At 36.5% G+C, this 16,137-nt stretch overlaps 1 protein-coding gene across 1 annotated transcript; it reads left to right on the top strand.

Moving 5' to 3' along the window:
* The first annotated feature begins 10 nt into the window (after positions 1 to 10).
* ITM2B (integral membrane protein 2B) lies at positions 11 to 15,842 on the top strand. The gene is made up of 6 exons (XM_070933146.1): positions 11 to 429; positions 5,977 to 6,102; positions 8,628 to 8,828; positions 11,496 to 11,606; positions 12,957 to 13,107; positions 15,188 to 15,842. The coding sequence occupies exons 1-6, from the start codon at positions 298 to 300 to the stop codon at positions 15,274 to 15,276; spliced, it is 810 nt and encodes a 269-aa protein (XP_070789247.1). The 5' UTR covers positions 11 to 297; the 3' UTR covers positions 15,277 to 15,842.
* Positions 15,843 to 16,137: the final 295 nt, after the last annotated feature.

The raw sequence follows: 16,137 nt of genomic DNA, 5'->3' as shown, positions 1-16,137 counted from the left end.
CTGAGGGTTGGCTGCTCGATCCGGCTGTCGACGCTGAGTTGGCTGGCTGGCTGGCTGGCTGGCTCCCGCCCTAGCGAATCCTCTACCTGCCTTTCGGTTTCCCTTGTTCGGTCGGGCAGGCTCGGTACCTGAGGGCGATAGAGAAGGAGAAGGGAAGCCGCGCAGAACCTTCAGCTGCACCGGTTCTGCTCCTGGGACTCGGCGGGAAGGAGGCGGGAGCCCGATCGGCTACCTTCGCCGCGGCAGCCTGACTTTTTGTATCCCTTCTGAAGCCTTAGCCGAGAGCTTTCTGCAGCCATGGTGAAGGTCTCGTTTAACTCGGCCTTGGCGCAGAAGGACGCAGCCAAGAAGGAGGAGGACGAGGAAGTGGGGCAGAATGAAAAAAACAGCTGCAGCAACCAAGTGCTCATCTTGCCCCCAGACACAAAGGTGAGGAGGAGTCCGGCGCCAGCAAGTGCTCCTGCCGAGGGCCAGCAGCAGAAACGGGCGGTTTTCCCGGGCGCTGAGCAGCAGTTTATCTTGCAAGCTGCGGCCTAAAAGATCAATCGAGAAGGGCAGCGCCGAGTTTGGAAGGAGAAAGATGGGATCAACAAGGAGGGACTGGGGCGTGGAGGGGGGGTTCGCTCATATATAGGGCCTACTGAGGCTCCGGAAGTAGCTTTAAACCGGCTGGGGCTTTCGAGAGGAGTGTATTTCTCATGGGTTTTTAATGTGCGTTAGCTTGAAGAGTTGCCTCGGAGCGCGACTATGGGAAAGTGAAATATTACCTAAATTTTGGCAGATCAGTTTATGAATCTAAAATGGCTGATGCGTGAGCAGCCTTTAAACATCGCGGGCCTCTCTTTATATTTGCATATTTTATCTCAGTTGCGCAGGCCTTTCGTTTTTCTTTTGCATAACATCATCTTTTTCTGAGCTTGGGCTCTGAACCTAAAATAGTTGGGCCTGATTAGTACTTAGTACTAACATTAGTACTTAGGAGATCAAAGGGAACTCCCAAGACTAGATTGACATGGGATTTAGGGGAAAAAAAGTATATCATATTTTGACACTGGATGCAGATACCAATAAAAGGGCAATGGCAATTGATTTCAAAATTGGTATTCTTGTTCACCTCTCTGGGTAACCTGTTCCAGTTACTCCCTGAGCCCAAGGAAGAAGACAAAAGTAAACCAATAATAAAAATTGTAGGCACTTGTCTAGTTGCCAGGCATCCAAACTGACTCAGGCATGGCTTGTCTGAAGATTGTGATTTTGGATTTCAGTTCAGTTCAGTTCAGATCCAGTATAACTAATCATACAATACCTGTTATATAACTCATTATCTGGATCTATGCAGTACATTGAACCATAAACTAACCAGATGTGCTGGGTTTGTACTATACAACATTTTAACCTGTAATGTTCCTTGGGACTGACCATGGAAGACAGGAGGAAGATCTGGAGCTTAGACAGTGGTCTGATAAGAGAAATCTGAGTTCAAAAGAGGGGTGGAGAAAGGGTCGCAGAAGGGATCCTCCCTAGTTTTTGAGAGAGTAAAAGTAGGGGACAGGAGAAGTACTTTCAGACTTACAGGATTCTGTTAATTAACTTTACAATAAATACAGAGCTAGTATTCATTGTCTTGCTTCTTATCTGGGCTACCTTGAAAAGCTTATCAACCAAAAGGAGAAATCAAATTTGTTAAAACTATCAAAGCATAGCATGCTATATGTGTGCAGTTTTTAGTTCTTTAAATGAGCTGATTAAGTGTGGGTTTGTGAACAAAGTATTCATTGAAACACTTGGTTGTCCTTTGTCCAGATACTATAACTTACATCAACCTAAAGTATACCATCTGATGTAAAGAGAGTTGCAACAGTGACCATTTGGAGTTCAAATTAGTCCAAAAACTGTGGGTCAGTCTTGATGGGTAAGAGATTAAAAATGGCATGATACTTACTCCTGGAACCTAGGAAGGATTTCCTAGGATTTCTTCTATATTTTTGAAAGAGATTTGTTGTTCAGGAGACAACAGGTCAGAAGAGGCTTCAGGCAATAGCTATCTCTTTTCTTTGGATTTTGCCTGTCCATCAGTACTTGGGCAGTCACATTGGTCTATTGCTTTCTCCCTGTTGATGGTGTTGCTGAAAGAGCAGCAATCCAAGAATTCTTGTGAATGAAGAGACTAATCTGCTTTGCATGAATAAGACCATGTGGCTTAATTTAATTTTGGTGTGCTGTGTAGGTATTTTGTATAATATCAACACAGATTTGAATGATCAGGGGAGAAATGCAGTTGAAGGGCTATCTGTTTGTGACCAAGATCCAGGAGCCAATTTTCAAGATTTTCTCCTTGTTAGAAAAAGAACAGAAATTTGGTTGGCATACTGTGTACATCCATGCGGTGCAAACTTTCCCAGTTAGGGCTGGCAGTAGCAATGGAATGTTCTGAGGTGATGATACTTCAAGGCTTCAGGTCCCTTCAGAAGCTGCCTTGGGCAACCAGCTTTGTGCTTGTCATAACTTAACTATGACAGTCTTAGAGCCGTCCCAATTCTTTGTCAGGGGTTGCTCACTTGATTGCAGATTTTTCTCATTGGAGCTCCTTGCCTGGGAGATATAGCAAACTTCTTACATGATTCAGGTTCATTCAGGACACTGGTTTCCACTGATGTTTTTGGGAGGTTTTTTTTGGTTCTTTCATTGTTATATGGCATCTTTTTTAATGTGCATATAATTTTCATATGCAAAGTGTATTTTAAAAGCACATTTCCAATTGTATATGTCATGTTACTAGTTTACAATATCTTTTAATAAAGAATAATGTAACATCTGCTGACTTTTAAAGTAAGTATAAATGTGTTGTTGCATTTTGAAAATTCTATTAGATAATAGACTTCTAAATAAAGCAGTAGTGACATTAATTATGAAAACTTTTTTTTGCTCACAGACATCTAGCAAGTAAGTACAAAAAGAGTCATGTAATTGTTATGACAGGAGAGACAGTGGCACAGAAGTCTGTCTGTCTGTCTTTCTTTCTTTCTTTCTTTCTTTCCTCTCTCTCTCTCTCTCTTTCTTTTGTTCTTTCTCTTGTTCTTTCTCTTCCTCTCACCTTTTATGACCTGTAAAGCAAAGTCAGTGGGGAAATCAGATTCACTTAACTGTGTTACTAGCTTAATAACTGCAGTGATTCACTTAACAGCTGTGACAAGAAAGGTCATAAAATGGAGCAAAACTCAATTGTCTTGCTTAGCAACAGAAACTCTGGGCTCAATTGTGGTTGTAAATTGAGGACTAACTGTAGTTAGTCCAGGAAATTCCAGAGCTGTTAGTTTAACTAGGAAATTAAACAATTGGAGGAAAGCAATGGCATGCCAAGAAATTTGCATGGATGCATCTACAATATTAGGAGCTGATCTTGAAGATGTTATCTACATCATCTGATACATTTTAAAATTCTTTCATTCTGTCTGAGATTGATCTGTATAGTATAACCCATTATTTAGAGTGCTCCCAATTTTCTGTCCACGTAATTTGAGTATCTCAGCCACTGTAGATATCTGCACATTGAGTATGTATGTCTGTAACAGATAAGCCTTCATATAGCCATCTAAGTGCATGTGGGTTTTCATGTGAGTTGGAAACCCAGACTTATTGTTAATTGATTCTAAAAGTGACTTTGAAATTATCTAGTCTCTTCATAAAATTGACAAGAGTGAGTGGGAGGACTGGATTCCTTCAGATGTTGTTGTCCCCAAAGATGAAGGACTTTATTGGTTAGTAATGATACATTAAGTTGAAATTGGAAATAAACACATGCTTGGTGTAATGTAATCATACTGAGTACTTCTGGTAATTTCTTTTGCTTACCTTCTTATGTTGACTGAAGTTTCAAGTTTCCAGGTTGTCTTTCAGATCAGCCTTCTATATACTGCATTATATTAATCTAAGCAGTTATCAAGACATGGATTATTCAAGTAGCAACATTGTTGCTATTCAAAGATAATTGTGAAGACTTATGTGCTTCTGTTCCACATTTATGCTTATAATGTTTTGATTTCATAAGTGCTGAAAACTTTATGGTCAATTTAAGAGATAAGAGATAACTTTTTATTGTCATTTTTTTTACTGTGACTACACTGGCCCACATTAAAAATGAAATTCTGTTGCCTGCTCTCCAGAGAAAGTGTATATTTATCCAAACTCACGCATAACGCACATGTACACAGGCTATATACATATATAAACATATACTTGCACCATACATATATACAAATATACACACATACACATATACACTGCTCAAAAAAATAAAGGGAACACAAGCAGAAGACATCCGAGATCTGAATGAATGAAATAGCTTTATTAAATACTTCGTTCGTTACAATAGTTTATACACTGCTCAAACAACTAAAGGGAACACAAAACTACTGTATGTAACGAACAAATTTAATAAGGCTATTTCATTCATTCAGATCTCGGATGTCTTCTGCTTGTGTTCCCTTTATTTTTTTGAGCAGTATATATTAATCACTGTGCATTTTGAATATGTAGCAGAAAAAGGAAACTTGAGAGTTCACAAGGTTGATGCTATATGGAACAAAACTGTGACTGAATCTAGATGTTCTGCTTTGGATACTACGAAGCTTCCTCCCAGAAGCTAACAAGGAAAACCAGTTGTGAAGAGAATGTAGTGTCCCAGACAATCCCGCAGAGTCTGCTCAAGCATTGCTTATATGCTATATTCTGGATAGAAGGAAGTGAACTACCAATTATCTTTTCTGTCATCCTCACCACTCTCTGCACCACCTTCCTGTCTGAAGCAGTAATACTTTCAAACCAGAAAATAATGCAATATGACAGGATGTTTTTGATCATCCCTCTATAGAAGGTGGGAAGGACAGGGGAAGGAAGATAAACTTTTCTCATGTGATGTAGAAAATGCAGCTGCTGTGCCCTTTTCACCAGTGCGACCAAGCTAGCCTACTCAATAACTGCACGCCCAGAAACTTGATGCTGCTAACTACCTCCACAGGTGACTCATTAATATGTAGAGGTATGCTGAACCTGCCTTTTCTAAAATCGATAATGATCTCTTTAGTTTCTTCTGTGTTTAAAATGAGGCTGTTTTTGTTATACCAGTTCACTAAATCCTCTACCTCCTTGCAGTAAGTAACCATGTTGTCATCTTGAATAAGGCCCACTACTGTTCTATTGTCCACATACTTCACAATATGGTTAGTGGTAAACCTAGCACAATAGGCATGGGTCAAAAAGGATGAACTTGGGACACAGCCCTGAGGAAAACCTGTGCTCAAGAAAATGGTGTTAGAAATATTAGTCCCAACTCGCACATATTTATCAGTAAGAAAATCAATAATCCAGCTGTACAAAGGAGTATTAAAGCCTAAAATGCCCAGTTTGTATACTAGATGCCGAGGAATGATTGCATTAAATGCTGAACTGAAGTCAACAAACATCATTCACACAAGTGCTTTCTGTTTAATAATTTAATAAATTTATTTTATATTTATTGAGTAAATTTAATAGATTTCTGTTTAATAATTAAAAACTGCCTGGAAAAAATAATTAGATGTGTGGCCTTGGTAGAAATAAGTGAAACCTCTTTTTGCTGATGGAATAGCTTCTGAATTAGAATTCCACCTGCCACTCCAGAAGGGAGTTCAGGGATTCCGTGGAAGATTTGGTGGTTGTTCAAGGTAGAAAAGAAGATAGGAAAGGAAGCCTGTTCACATAGCATGGACACAAATGGGGATTACATTATACCTACATGATGTAGCTCAGGGTGAGTTCTACTTACCTTTACTATCGGTTTCCATCGTGCCTGTGCAGATCACTTATGATGATGTCTGGGTCAGTGGAAGGAGCCTCCCGCCGGTTTTACTACCGGTTCTTGCAAACTGGGGGCAACCCACCACTGATGTAGCTGGATATACCTCACTATTGATTACTTTTTTCTGTGTGGCTTTCTAGGATCCAGCAGAAGTGCCTCTTGGACAAAGAAGAGCTTGGTGCTGGTGTATGTGTTTTGGATTAGCTTTTATGCTTGCTGTTGTAATCCTTGGCGGTACCTATCTGTACAAGTATTTTCAAATTCAGGTAAGATGAATATATGACCAAGCTTTGAATGTTTTTGTTGTTAACTTACTAGGAATTGTCCAACTTGTCTTATCAGCTTAAGTCTTAATATAAAATTCATTTTTAATATTTTTAAATTTGAGAAAATTAACTCCAATACAACATAAACTACATAAATACATTTGGATTTAAGCTTAATAATAGGAAATATTTGCCAGTGTTCCTGCTGTGAAAACAAAATCTAGATTATCTAAACACTAGATTATCTCCTTAGTTTTCAATTGGTAGAAGTTTTTCAACTTGTTGAAGTTTCTTACTGATTTTAGTTAGCAATGTTGCAAATGGCAAATATATGTACTGTTAGTTGTCTCCAGAGGAAATGTTCTCAATATATATTTAACCTGAATAAAATATTAACTGTATATCAAAAATGGAAATTGTTTAAAGTAATGGGTAAAATGTAAGCTGTTCAGTTTTTATATTAGAGAGAGAGGAAAAGTGTTTTTATTTATTTGTGATGTTTTATCTCGCCTTCCCTTCAGACACTCAGAGCAGCATATTTTTCAGTTCCAAGCACTTTTATTTTTAAAGCTTAGATAAAAAACCTAAGGAGAAATTAACAGTGACCAGGACCTCTGTCCTTTTTCTCCCAAGTGTTACAATAGGAGAAAGGTTATCTACTGCCTCTCTTTGTCAGCCAGATTCAGAAGGACAGCTAGCTAACTAGTTCTTCTTTCTTGCCTAGAAAGGTTACTTCTCTGGATGTAGCAGTTTGGGCTCTTTGCTAGGGCATTATTTTTTCTGTATCATTACTTTGCTGTAAACCCCTGTGCAGTTTAACAAGAACTTTGAATTCACTGGTATTATGTACTGACAGATTGGAGCATGCGTGTCAGCCACCGCCAGGAGAGGGCGCTCTTTTGGCGGGAATGAGCAGAGCGCTCATTGGATAAGATGCTGACAGCTTGAATATATTAAGAGCTGTCAAAGCCTGACAGAATTGTTTTAGTTCCTCAGTTAGTTGTTGTTGTAGAGATCCAGCCGTTGCTGTTAACTTGTTCTAATTAAAGGAATGGTTATGGTTAATTGAATTGGCCTCGTTTATGCCTACCCACCTCAGTATTTATCAACTAGCTATAGGAAACCAGGCTAATGTTGGAAAGTTAATTGAAGACTACAGGATATAAAATTATTTTGAGCATGAAGGGGAAAAATGTCATGGTATGTCACGTGACGGCAATGTGATATGGTGAGTTTGACACTTTGGTCTTGAGTATTCGATCTGAACAGCCTGGTGGCATCTTCATTTAAACATCCTTATGGAATTAATCTAATTTTCTAGGTATACTGCATATAGTCAAACTAATACCGTGGGCTGGTTTGTACAACACATTGGGCTAAAATAGAGTTTGTTTCTTCGTGATTTCATACACAATTAGTCTAGACTAGAGCTAAAAATAAGTTGTGATTCATTTTGCTCATAGTTTGCTTGTACATTAGCAAAAGAAAGACAATATTCACCATAATAAAGTTAAAGTGCATATATATGACTTGCTGAAGAATGTTGGTTGGTTAAATTAAGCTACTCAGTGCCATCTTAATCTGATTCTATTGGCCATGTTATTATTGCTAGTGGTTGATCTGAATTTCAGAATATCATTTCTATGTCTACCAAGGCAACCAGAATTTCCAGCTGCTGCTATCTAGAATTTCAAATAACAACTGGTCATTCTCTGGTCAATTTTAGATTGATGGATACAAAATAGTCTGACTCAGAGGCCTGGGTGATTTCTGAAGGGGCTTGGTAGTTTTTATCTTATTTACCAGCAGATGTTCTGGATAGTTGATACTATCAATCCTAATCATCATTTTCCTTTAAAAATCCCACAAATGGCAAAAATGGGCAAGAACTGAATTGAAAGCAGCAATTTTGGCTGTTTGGAGATAGCTTACTGGTGGGAAATAGCTTGTCTTTCAATGGACCTCCTTTCTCATTCTTAAAAGTTGAAAAAAATATAGTGAAAGTTAGGCCTTTTTTGGCAAATTTTGCTGATGCAATTTTAAAACCTAGTTATCTTTTGTGGCCTACAGAATGCTCACCTTTGTGGTAAGCCACAATATGGATTCTCATTTTTAATTTTTGTTCTTTGTGTTGTCTGAACCAAAACCAAAATGGTTATGCTTATCCGAATAACACCAATGTAGTCAACAGTGGTTCATTTAATAATTAAACAAATATGTATGAAATTTGTATGAAGGTAACCTGAGGTTTTGTAGTAATTATTACTTAATGGTTGGCCAGTACAAAAAGTTGTAAGTTCAAACTACAATATCTCTTTTCAGATGATAGATAGTAATCTTCCTCTGATGATAAATTCTGCTCTGAATAAACTATAATATTATCTAATAAGCTTAAAAATAGAGTGGCTAGTATTCCGGATTTGAGATTTAGCAGTGATGAGGTGGGGATGGATATATATTGCTACAAGATTCATGAACTCTGCTTTCTTTTGCATTGGCTAAGGTGTATTACCTTTGTTTTTTAGGAAAATGTTTACTTCTGTGGAATTAAGTATATTGAGGATGGCTTAACCCTAACTGACTCAGATACAATTGCTTCAGCTCGTTATCAGATAATTGAAGAAAGTATCCAGATCCTTCAAGAGGAGGATGTTGAGTTCATTAGTGTGCCAGTTCCAGAATTTGCTGACAATGATCCAGCTGATATTGTCCATGATTTTCAGAGGGTAAGGAATAATGCTCTGAATAACATTGTAATTGCAGGGAAAGGAGTTTGAAGTTACAGATTACTTCTGGTGTCTTTGTTATATTTGTATATATACTGTTAAGTGCACAAAGAAAGCCAAGGTAGGTCCCAGAAGTAAAGGAGGAAGTAAAAGGACTGCGTAAATTGCTTAAAGAGCCGTGGTGGTGCAGTGGTTAGAATGCAGTATTGCAGGCTAATTCTGCTGACTGCTGATTGCCAGCAGTTCGATAGTTCAAGTCTAACTGGCTCAGGGTTGACTCATCCTTCCATCCTTCCGAGGTGGGTAAAATGAGGACCCAGATTGTTGGGGGCAATATGCTGATTCTGTAAACGGCTTAGAGAGGGCTGTAAAGCACTGTGAAGCTGTATAAGTTTAAGTGGTATTGCTATTAAAGCCTGCAGAGTTCTGAATTCTCTGTTGTTACAAGTGAAGAAATAATTTAATGATGTAAGAACAAGCAAAAGACTGCTTGTATACAAGCTTCTAAAAACAATGTGCCTTTTCTGGGTTAATTTTAGGCTGAAACATTTAATACTATTTAGAGTTTACGAAGGACACTCTTTCCCACCTTTTACTTGTGATATATTGCACTAAAATTTTAATATAATAATATTAAAAAATATAAAAATAGCCCAATCTACCAAAACCAGAACTGTAAAAGACAGACTAGGAATACAAATTAAAGTAGGCAAGAAAATGATAAGAGAACACCTATCCACTCTAGACGAGTTCAAATTCAAATGGATTATATCCCAGAGTTCAGAAGGAGCTGGCGGATGTGATTCAGAATCACTGAATCATATCTTTCAAAGATCCTGGAGCACGGGGGAAATACCAGAAGACTGTAAAAGAGCTGACATGGTTCTCATCTTCAAAAAAGGGGAAAAGATAATCAAGCAACAGATCTGAGAACACCTAGAAGCAAGCAAAGTTATAACCAAGTCAACATGGGTTTGTCATAAACATGCCGAACAAATCTTATTTCATTATTTGAAAAAGTGACTAAATTAGTGGACCACAAGAATACTGTGGACATGATATTTTTAAATTTCAGTAAGATATTTGACAGAATAGACCACAGCCTACTTCTTAGTAAGTTAGAAAAATGTGGGATAGACAGCATCATCACAAGATGGATTTGTAACTGGCTGACAAACTGCACTCAATGTGTAATCCTTAATGGAACTACATGTACATGGAAGACAGTAAGTAGGGTACCCCAAGGTTCTGTCTTAGGCCCATGCTCTTCAATATCTTTATAAATGATCCACATGAGAGAATAGAAAGGGAACTTATCAAATTTGCAGATGACACTAAGCTGGCAGGAATAGCCAACACCCCAGAAGACAGACTCAAGATCCAGAAGGATCTTGCCAAACTTGAATTCTGGGCCCTATCTAACAAAATGAAATTCAATTGTGAGAAAAGTAAGGTTTTACGCTTAGGCAAAAAAAACCAATTGTACAGGTGTAGAATAGGTGAAAACTAGCTCAATAGCAGCAACTGTGAGATTGATCTTGGAATCCTAGTAAACAACTACTCAAATATGAGCCAGTAGTGTGCTGCAGCCACCAAAAAAGTCAATGCAATCTTCGGCTGCATTACAGAGAGATAGAATCAAGATCACATGAAGTCTTAGTACTGCTTTACAATGCCTTGGTAAGACCATACTTGAATTACTGCATCCAGTTTTGGTTGCCACAATATAAAAAAGATGTTGAGGCGCTGGAAAGAGGGCAGAGAAGAATAAAGAGGATTAGAGAGCTGTAGACTAAAACATATGAAGAACGGTTGCAGGAATCGGGTATGTCTAGTGAAAAAATATCTAGGGGTGACATGATAGCAGTGTTCCAATATTTGAGGAGCTGCCACAAAGAAAAGGGAGTCAAGCTATTATCCAAAGCACCAGAAGGCAGGACAAGAAACAACGAATGGAAATTAATCAAGGAGTGAAGCAACCTAGAACTAAGGAAAAATTTCCTGATAGAAGAATTTATCAGTGTAATGGTTTGCCTCCAGAAGGTTTTTAAGAAGAGACTAGACCAGTGGTTCCCAACGTGGGCCCCACGCCTCACAGGGGGGCACTTTGATTTTTAATGGGGGCAATTGGAGCCTTGTTTAAACCAAGTTAATGGCTTGGTTATGCATGAGTAGGAGTTCACTTTTTGAATAGTAAGAATTATATGTGATATGGGGAGGGGGAATCATCAGGATTTTAAAGATGCTTAGGTGGGGCATAGCCAAAAAAAGGTTGGGAACCACTGGACTAGACAGACCTTTGTCTGTCTTCTCTAGGATCTCCTGCTTGACCAGGGTATTGGACTAGAAGATCTCCAAGGTCCCTTTCAACTCTGTTATTCTGTTATATACCTATCATGTATTATTTTGATCTGTATTTACTGTTTTAAATGTATCTGGAACATATGAGGTAGAAAACTATTCTGGAATACTTTCCAGAAGTTAAGCTAATTCTCTTTTTTTCTTGTTATCAGAAAATAATGTTTTAATAACTAGAGACTGAAATGGAATAAATGATACCTGAAGTATTTAAATTTTTGTCTTTGAAAGAGCAGTATACTACACTAAGTCATATACAATGTTACATATTCTAATACTATTAAGAGATTCATAACATTTCTTTATTAGAGACTTACAGCTTATCTTGACCTCAGCCTGAATAAGTGCTATGTCATTCCTCTGAATACGTCAATTGTTATGCCACCTAAAAACTTCTTAGAACTGCTGATCAACATCAAAGTAAGATTAAAATAGGTTTTTTTATGTATTCAGTAATCCTTATCTTTATTAAGCTAATTTATGTCCCAGTTGATTAGAATGACTGTGAACCTAGTTTTATCCCATTATGGTATTTATATTAACATTTTTACTACCTTACACTAAACCCATTTAGTAATAACCCCTCCGAACAAAACCAGATCTTTGCAATTTGTTCTTTACTTATGGTCGAACAAACATCAAACAGACAAGTTTAAAAAATTAATATACATAAATTACATAAAAGGTGACCAAAACTATAAAAAAGGCACCAACTGCTTCCCATGGGCTAAAGCTACAGGTAATAATTTTGCCAGTGCCATAGAGAAATTGGTCACTTTAAAGGAAATCAGTACTCTCCTCATTACAAGGAGAGTACTGATTTCCTTTAAAGTGACGAATTGGAGTTATATGTTTTAATTGCCATTGTGTGTAGAGTGGACATTTTAATAAAATATGGAATATAGATTCAATATTTGTACTTGAAATAATAAATAACATTTTCATTTGAACAATTGAAATAACTTTAAATTGTCACCCTTTTGGATGCATAATTGGGTCAGAGGAAAAAAAGTCTCTTATATGAAGCATGCATGATCATAAAAGAAAAAATACTCAGGGAGAGTCAAGGAAGATGGGAGAATTTTATTATAGACATGGGTGATTTGAGCCTTGACTGACTAGATGATATAAGTTACAGACCTTCCTTTAGAGTTCTGCTCAGATTTTTGTGAGCCTAAAGTAAATAATGTAAAGCTAATATTGACAGATCATAATTTGTCTTTGCAGGGTAATACAAATCTATTCTTCAGGGCTAAAATGAACCACAGGGATCATCCCAAAGAATTTATCTTCTTGAGACCCTAAGTATTGTAGTTTTGCCATGGGCCCTGAGCTGTGCTCTTTATTTTGCTATTTTTAGAAACAGCTTGGAAAGAGTACAGGTTGGACATCTTCTTACACATTTGAGTACCATATAGCAGTAGTATACCCAAAATATTGACCTTGAATAGCTTAATGGTATGCCATTTGGATTTTAAAAATCAGTTGGCATCCTGGAAGTATTTTTTAAAAGACAAACTTCTCTGGCAAAAAATATTTTACTGACTTGTGTATGGGGATTATTGGTTTTCAGTCCATGATTTAAACTATGATCTCTTGAAAAAGTAGGAAGTAGGCTACTTTCTTTCTGTTTCTTAAGATCCATATTCTTCAGAGGCAAAATTATAGATATAATATAAATTGAATTAATAATAAAGAAGTTAAATGAAAATGAATGCAACATATTTAATATTTTTTTAAACTCTTCCATGATTCTATTAATTCATGTAGGCTGGAACATACTTGCCACAGTCATACTTGATTCATGAGCAGATGATAGTCACTGACCGCATTGAAAATGTGGATCAACTGGGTTTTTTCATTTATCACCTTTGTCGTGATAAAGAGACTTACAAATTGCAGCGCAAGGAAGTACTGAAAGGTATGGTATAAACATAGATGAGATAATAAAGATAGCCTTAATTAATGTTTTGTTTCCACATGAAACTATGCAAAACTAATATTTCAGTCTGTATATATTCTGCTGCATTGTAATAAAATCTGGTACATGCAGTCTTCTCTTACCAATGCTAATTGGGATCAGGAACACCATCACTAAGCAATATGGTCATAAGTCATGACATTGTGTGACCATGTTGATCTGTGACAACAGTTGCTGGAATTTGGCGAGTTCTGTGTGATTGCAGCATCCTGCATTTACCCATTTGCAACCTCTTGCAAATGACTTGCAAATTTCCGATTGACTGCATGTTGAAAGCCAGCAGAGACGGTCATAGGTGGTGATCACAGGTCCATGGGATGTTGCAGCATCATAATTGTGAGTAAGTCACCAAATGTGATCATGTGATTCTGGGAAGGCTACAACTTGGTGTACCATTATAACATGAGAGAGTGGCTAATAAGCGGATTTTACATGAGGATTTACTTATATTATAAAAATGTTCCTAAAAATATCCATGCCTCTTATAGCACCTAATTTTTAATATTACAGATGTGCATATTTAATATATGCAAAGCTTTAAAACAGATTTTTTTGCCTTTGAATATTTCACATCAGATTGCAATGTCAGTAATTTTATGCTTAGCACAATGTTCTGGTTGGAAAAAAACGGTTCTGAATAAATTATGAATATACTCTATTATAAGAAGAAATGATGCTATACCTGTGGCTAAATTATTTGGTATAGTGGTGTATTAATTTTACTAATATTACTTTCATGTATTAAAACATTTTTGTACATTTTTCCCACAAATGTTTGGCAAACCTAAAGTTATGTACTACTACTTTGATAAATTAAGCATGTGGTTAACTTACCAACATTAATGACATTTAAACGTATTTAAAAGTATTTCATTGGAAGTTTGAAAATGTCCAGTATATTTAGATAGAATGCCTTATTTTACAGTATTTCTTAGGAAAGTATAGTGAATAAACCTGAAATTAAAATTGAAGATTTGATTACATATTTAAATTATTTAAATCAAGTTATTTATTTGATCTCTCTCTGTGAGATAAAGAGAGTCTGAAGGGTGTGCTATGCAACTTCAAAGCAGAGTCCACAGTGCTCCATGAGGCTTATTCCCAATTACACAGATATAAATTCATGCATCTTTTGTCCACTCAAGAGTCCAGTGAATCTGTGCAGTGAATGGAAACTGATAGAACCTCTTCATAATACAAACTTAAACTTAGTATCTTTCTACAAATTTCAATACACACTTAAAATAAGAAACCAGTGAAGATAGCAGATGGAAAAATTTGGATATACTTCCTGTTGAGAACAGTGCTTAAAAAAAAAAAAGAAAACCCATAATGCTCTTTTTTAGGCTCACCTGTCTTCCCATTGTTAATAATAGGAGATTCTGTGACATTGTATGAGTATGTGTGGACTGTGGTCAAGGTATTGCGGTGCTGACTGAGTACAGCTATGTATGTGGGAGGGAGTGCTGTAGTGTGAGCACATACTACAGAGTGAAAGATCCCTGGGATCTCATAGCGGAGCACCTTGAGAAAAGCGACTTACAACCTTCTCTGCTGGCTTCTCCATGGACTTTGCTTTTGCCAAGATGGCAGGAAAGGTCGCAAATGGTAGTCATGTCACTGCAGGACACCTCAACTGTTGTAAATGTCAACTGATTGCCAAATACCCAAATTGCAACTATATGACTATGGAGTGCCTTGATGACCAAAACTTTTAGGACTGGTTGTAAACACCAATTATTCAGCTCCATTAGAACTTCAAATGGTCACTGAGTGAGTGATTATCAAATGAGGATTACCTGAATTCCCATACGGCCTGTCATTTCAGTACAGAATAAGGTCACTGTTTCTTTGCAGAGTTTTCTTGTATTCAAGAGACTAATTTAGACCTTAAATGGGAGAGCTGCTCTACATACTTAACAAAATATACAGTGTTTTTTCAATGCATATTTTTCCATACAAGACAATGTATAGTTTCTTTATAAAATTACTTAATATTTTATTCATTCTCCCATAATAGGTATTCACAAGCGTGAAGCAGGTAACTGCCGGATAATTCGACATTTTGAGAACAGATTTGTGATGGAAACGCTTATTTGCGAAGAATAAGGAATGCTACTGTAACAAAAATTAAGATACTTCAGTTTATCATTTCTATTATATGCAGTGATTTCTTTTTATAATCATTTATGTAAAGAATAGACAAGCCTATATAGCTTGTAATTGGATTAAGTAATCCAATTACGTAATCTCATGAAACATCTTTGTCATATTTTGAAGTATAATGTTATTTTTTATGCTGGAATAGAAGCTGTATATTGTTAGTGTATTTCACATAATAAATCCTGAACTATCAAGAGATAAATTGTGCATCCAATATTACCAAAAAATTCTATAAAATAATTCTAGTTAAAAGCTAAAAAATGTATAGATCAGTTGCAACTTTTGAGGTTTTTAACAGTGTATTAGTACTATTACTGATTACAGCTCATTAAGAAATATTTTATAAGAAAGATGGAATTTGTTGTGTTTCCAGTCACACTTAAATTCACTTCAAATTGGCTGTGCTAATATAGGTGTCTGCTGTACAAACTCCAGCAGTAATTTCATGTTATTGACCTGTATATAAACTAAATGTATGCAAAAGAAAATAAATAAAAATCTGTTTGTGTAAATGTTTTTGCTAAGTTTTTTTACATGAACTGTGTGTTTAAGAATTGTATTTTAGAAATTACTGGAGTTAAATTTTTATAATTACTAGGTTACTAAGTCTTGGAATTATTTAAATTTATTTGTAATAGTGATTTAGAGTAGAAATGAAACACTTTAAAAAAAAAGTAAATGTTAAAGTATTGGGTTTTTTTTGTTTTTTTTAACTAGGGGTTTATCATTTAAATGTTTATTTAAGAAGCAAAGAATGGATTTTTCTTGAAATCCGTTCTCTGGCAATCTCTCTGCATGCAAGGTGGA

The sequence above is a fragment of the Pituophis catenifer genome, unplaced genomic scaffold (genome assembly GCF_029215685.1).
Source record: "Pituophis catenifer annectens isolate HBS135680 unplaced genomic scaffold, rPitCat1.0.hap2 SCAF_1, whole genome shotgun sequence".
NCBI lineage: Eukaryota > Metazoa > Chordata > Lepidosauria > Squamata > Colubridae > Pituophis > Pituophis catenifer.
The sequence above is the reverse complement of the archived record's forward strand: the minus strand, read 5'-3'. Positions and strand labels throughout refer to the sequence as shown.

Bases quoted from the DNA above. Each gene is read 5' to 3' on its own strand.
- ITM2B (XM_070933146.1), top strand. From the start codon at position 298: ATGGTGAAGGTCTCGTTTAACTCGGCCTTGGCGCAGAAGGACGCAGCC. The intron at 8,829-11,495 runs GTAAGGAATAAT...TTTCTTTATTAG, and splicing joins TTGTCCATGATTTTCAGAGG to AGACTTACAGCTTATCTTGA. The intron at 11,607-12,956 runs GTAAGATTAAAA...TAATTCATGTAG, and splicing joins AACTGCTGATCAACATCAAA to GCTGGAACATACTTGCCACA.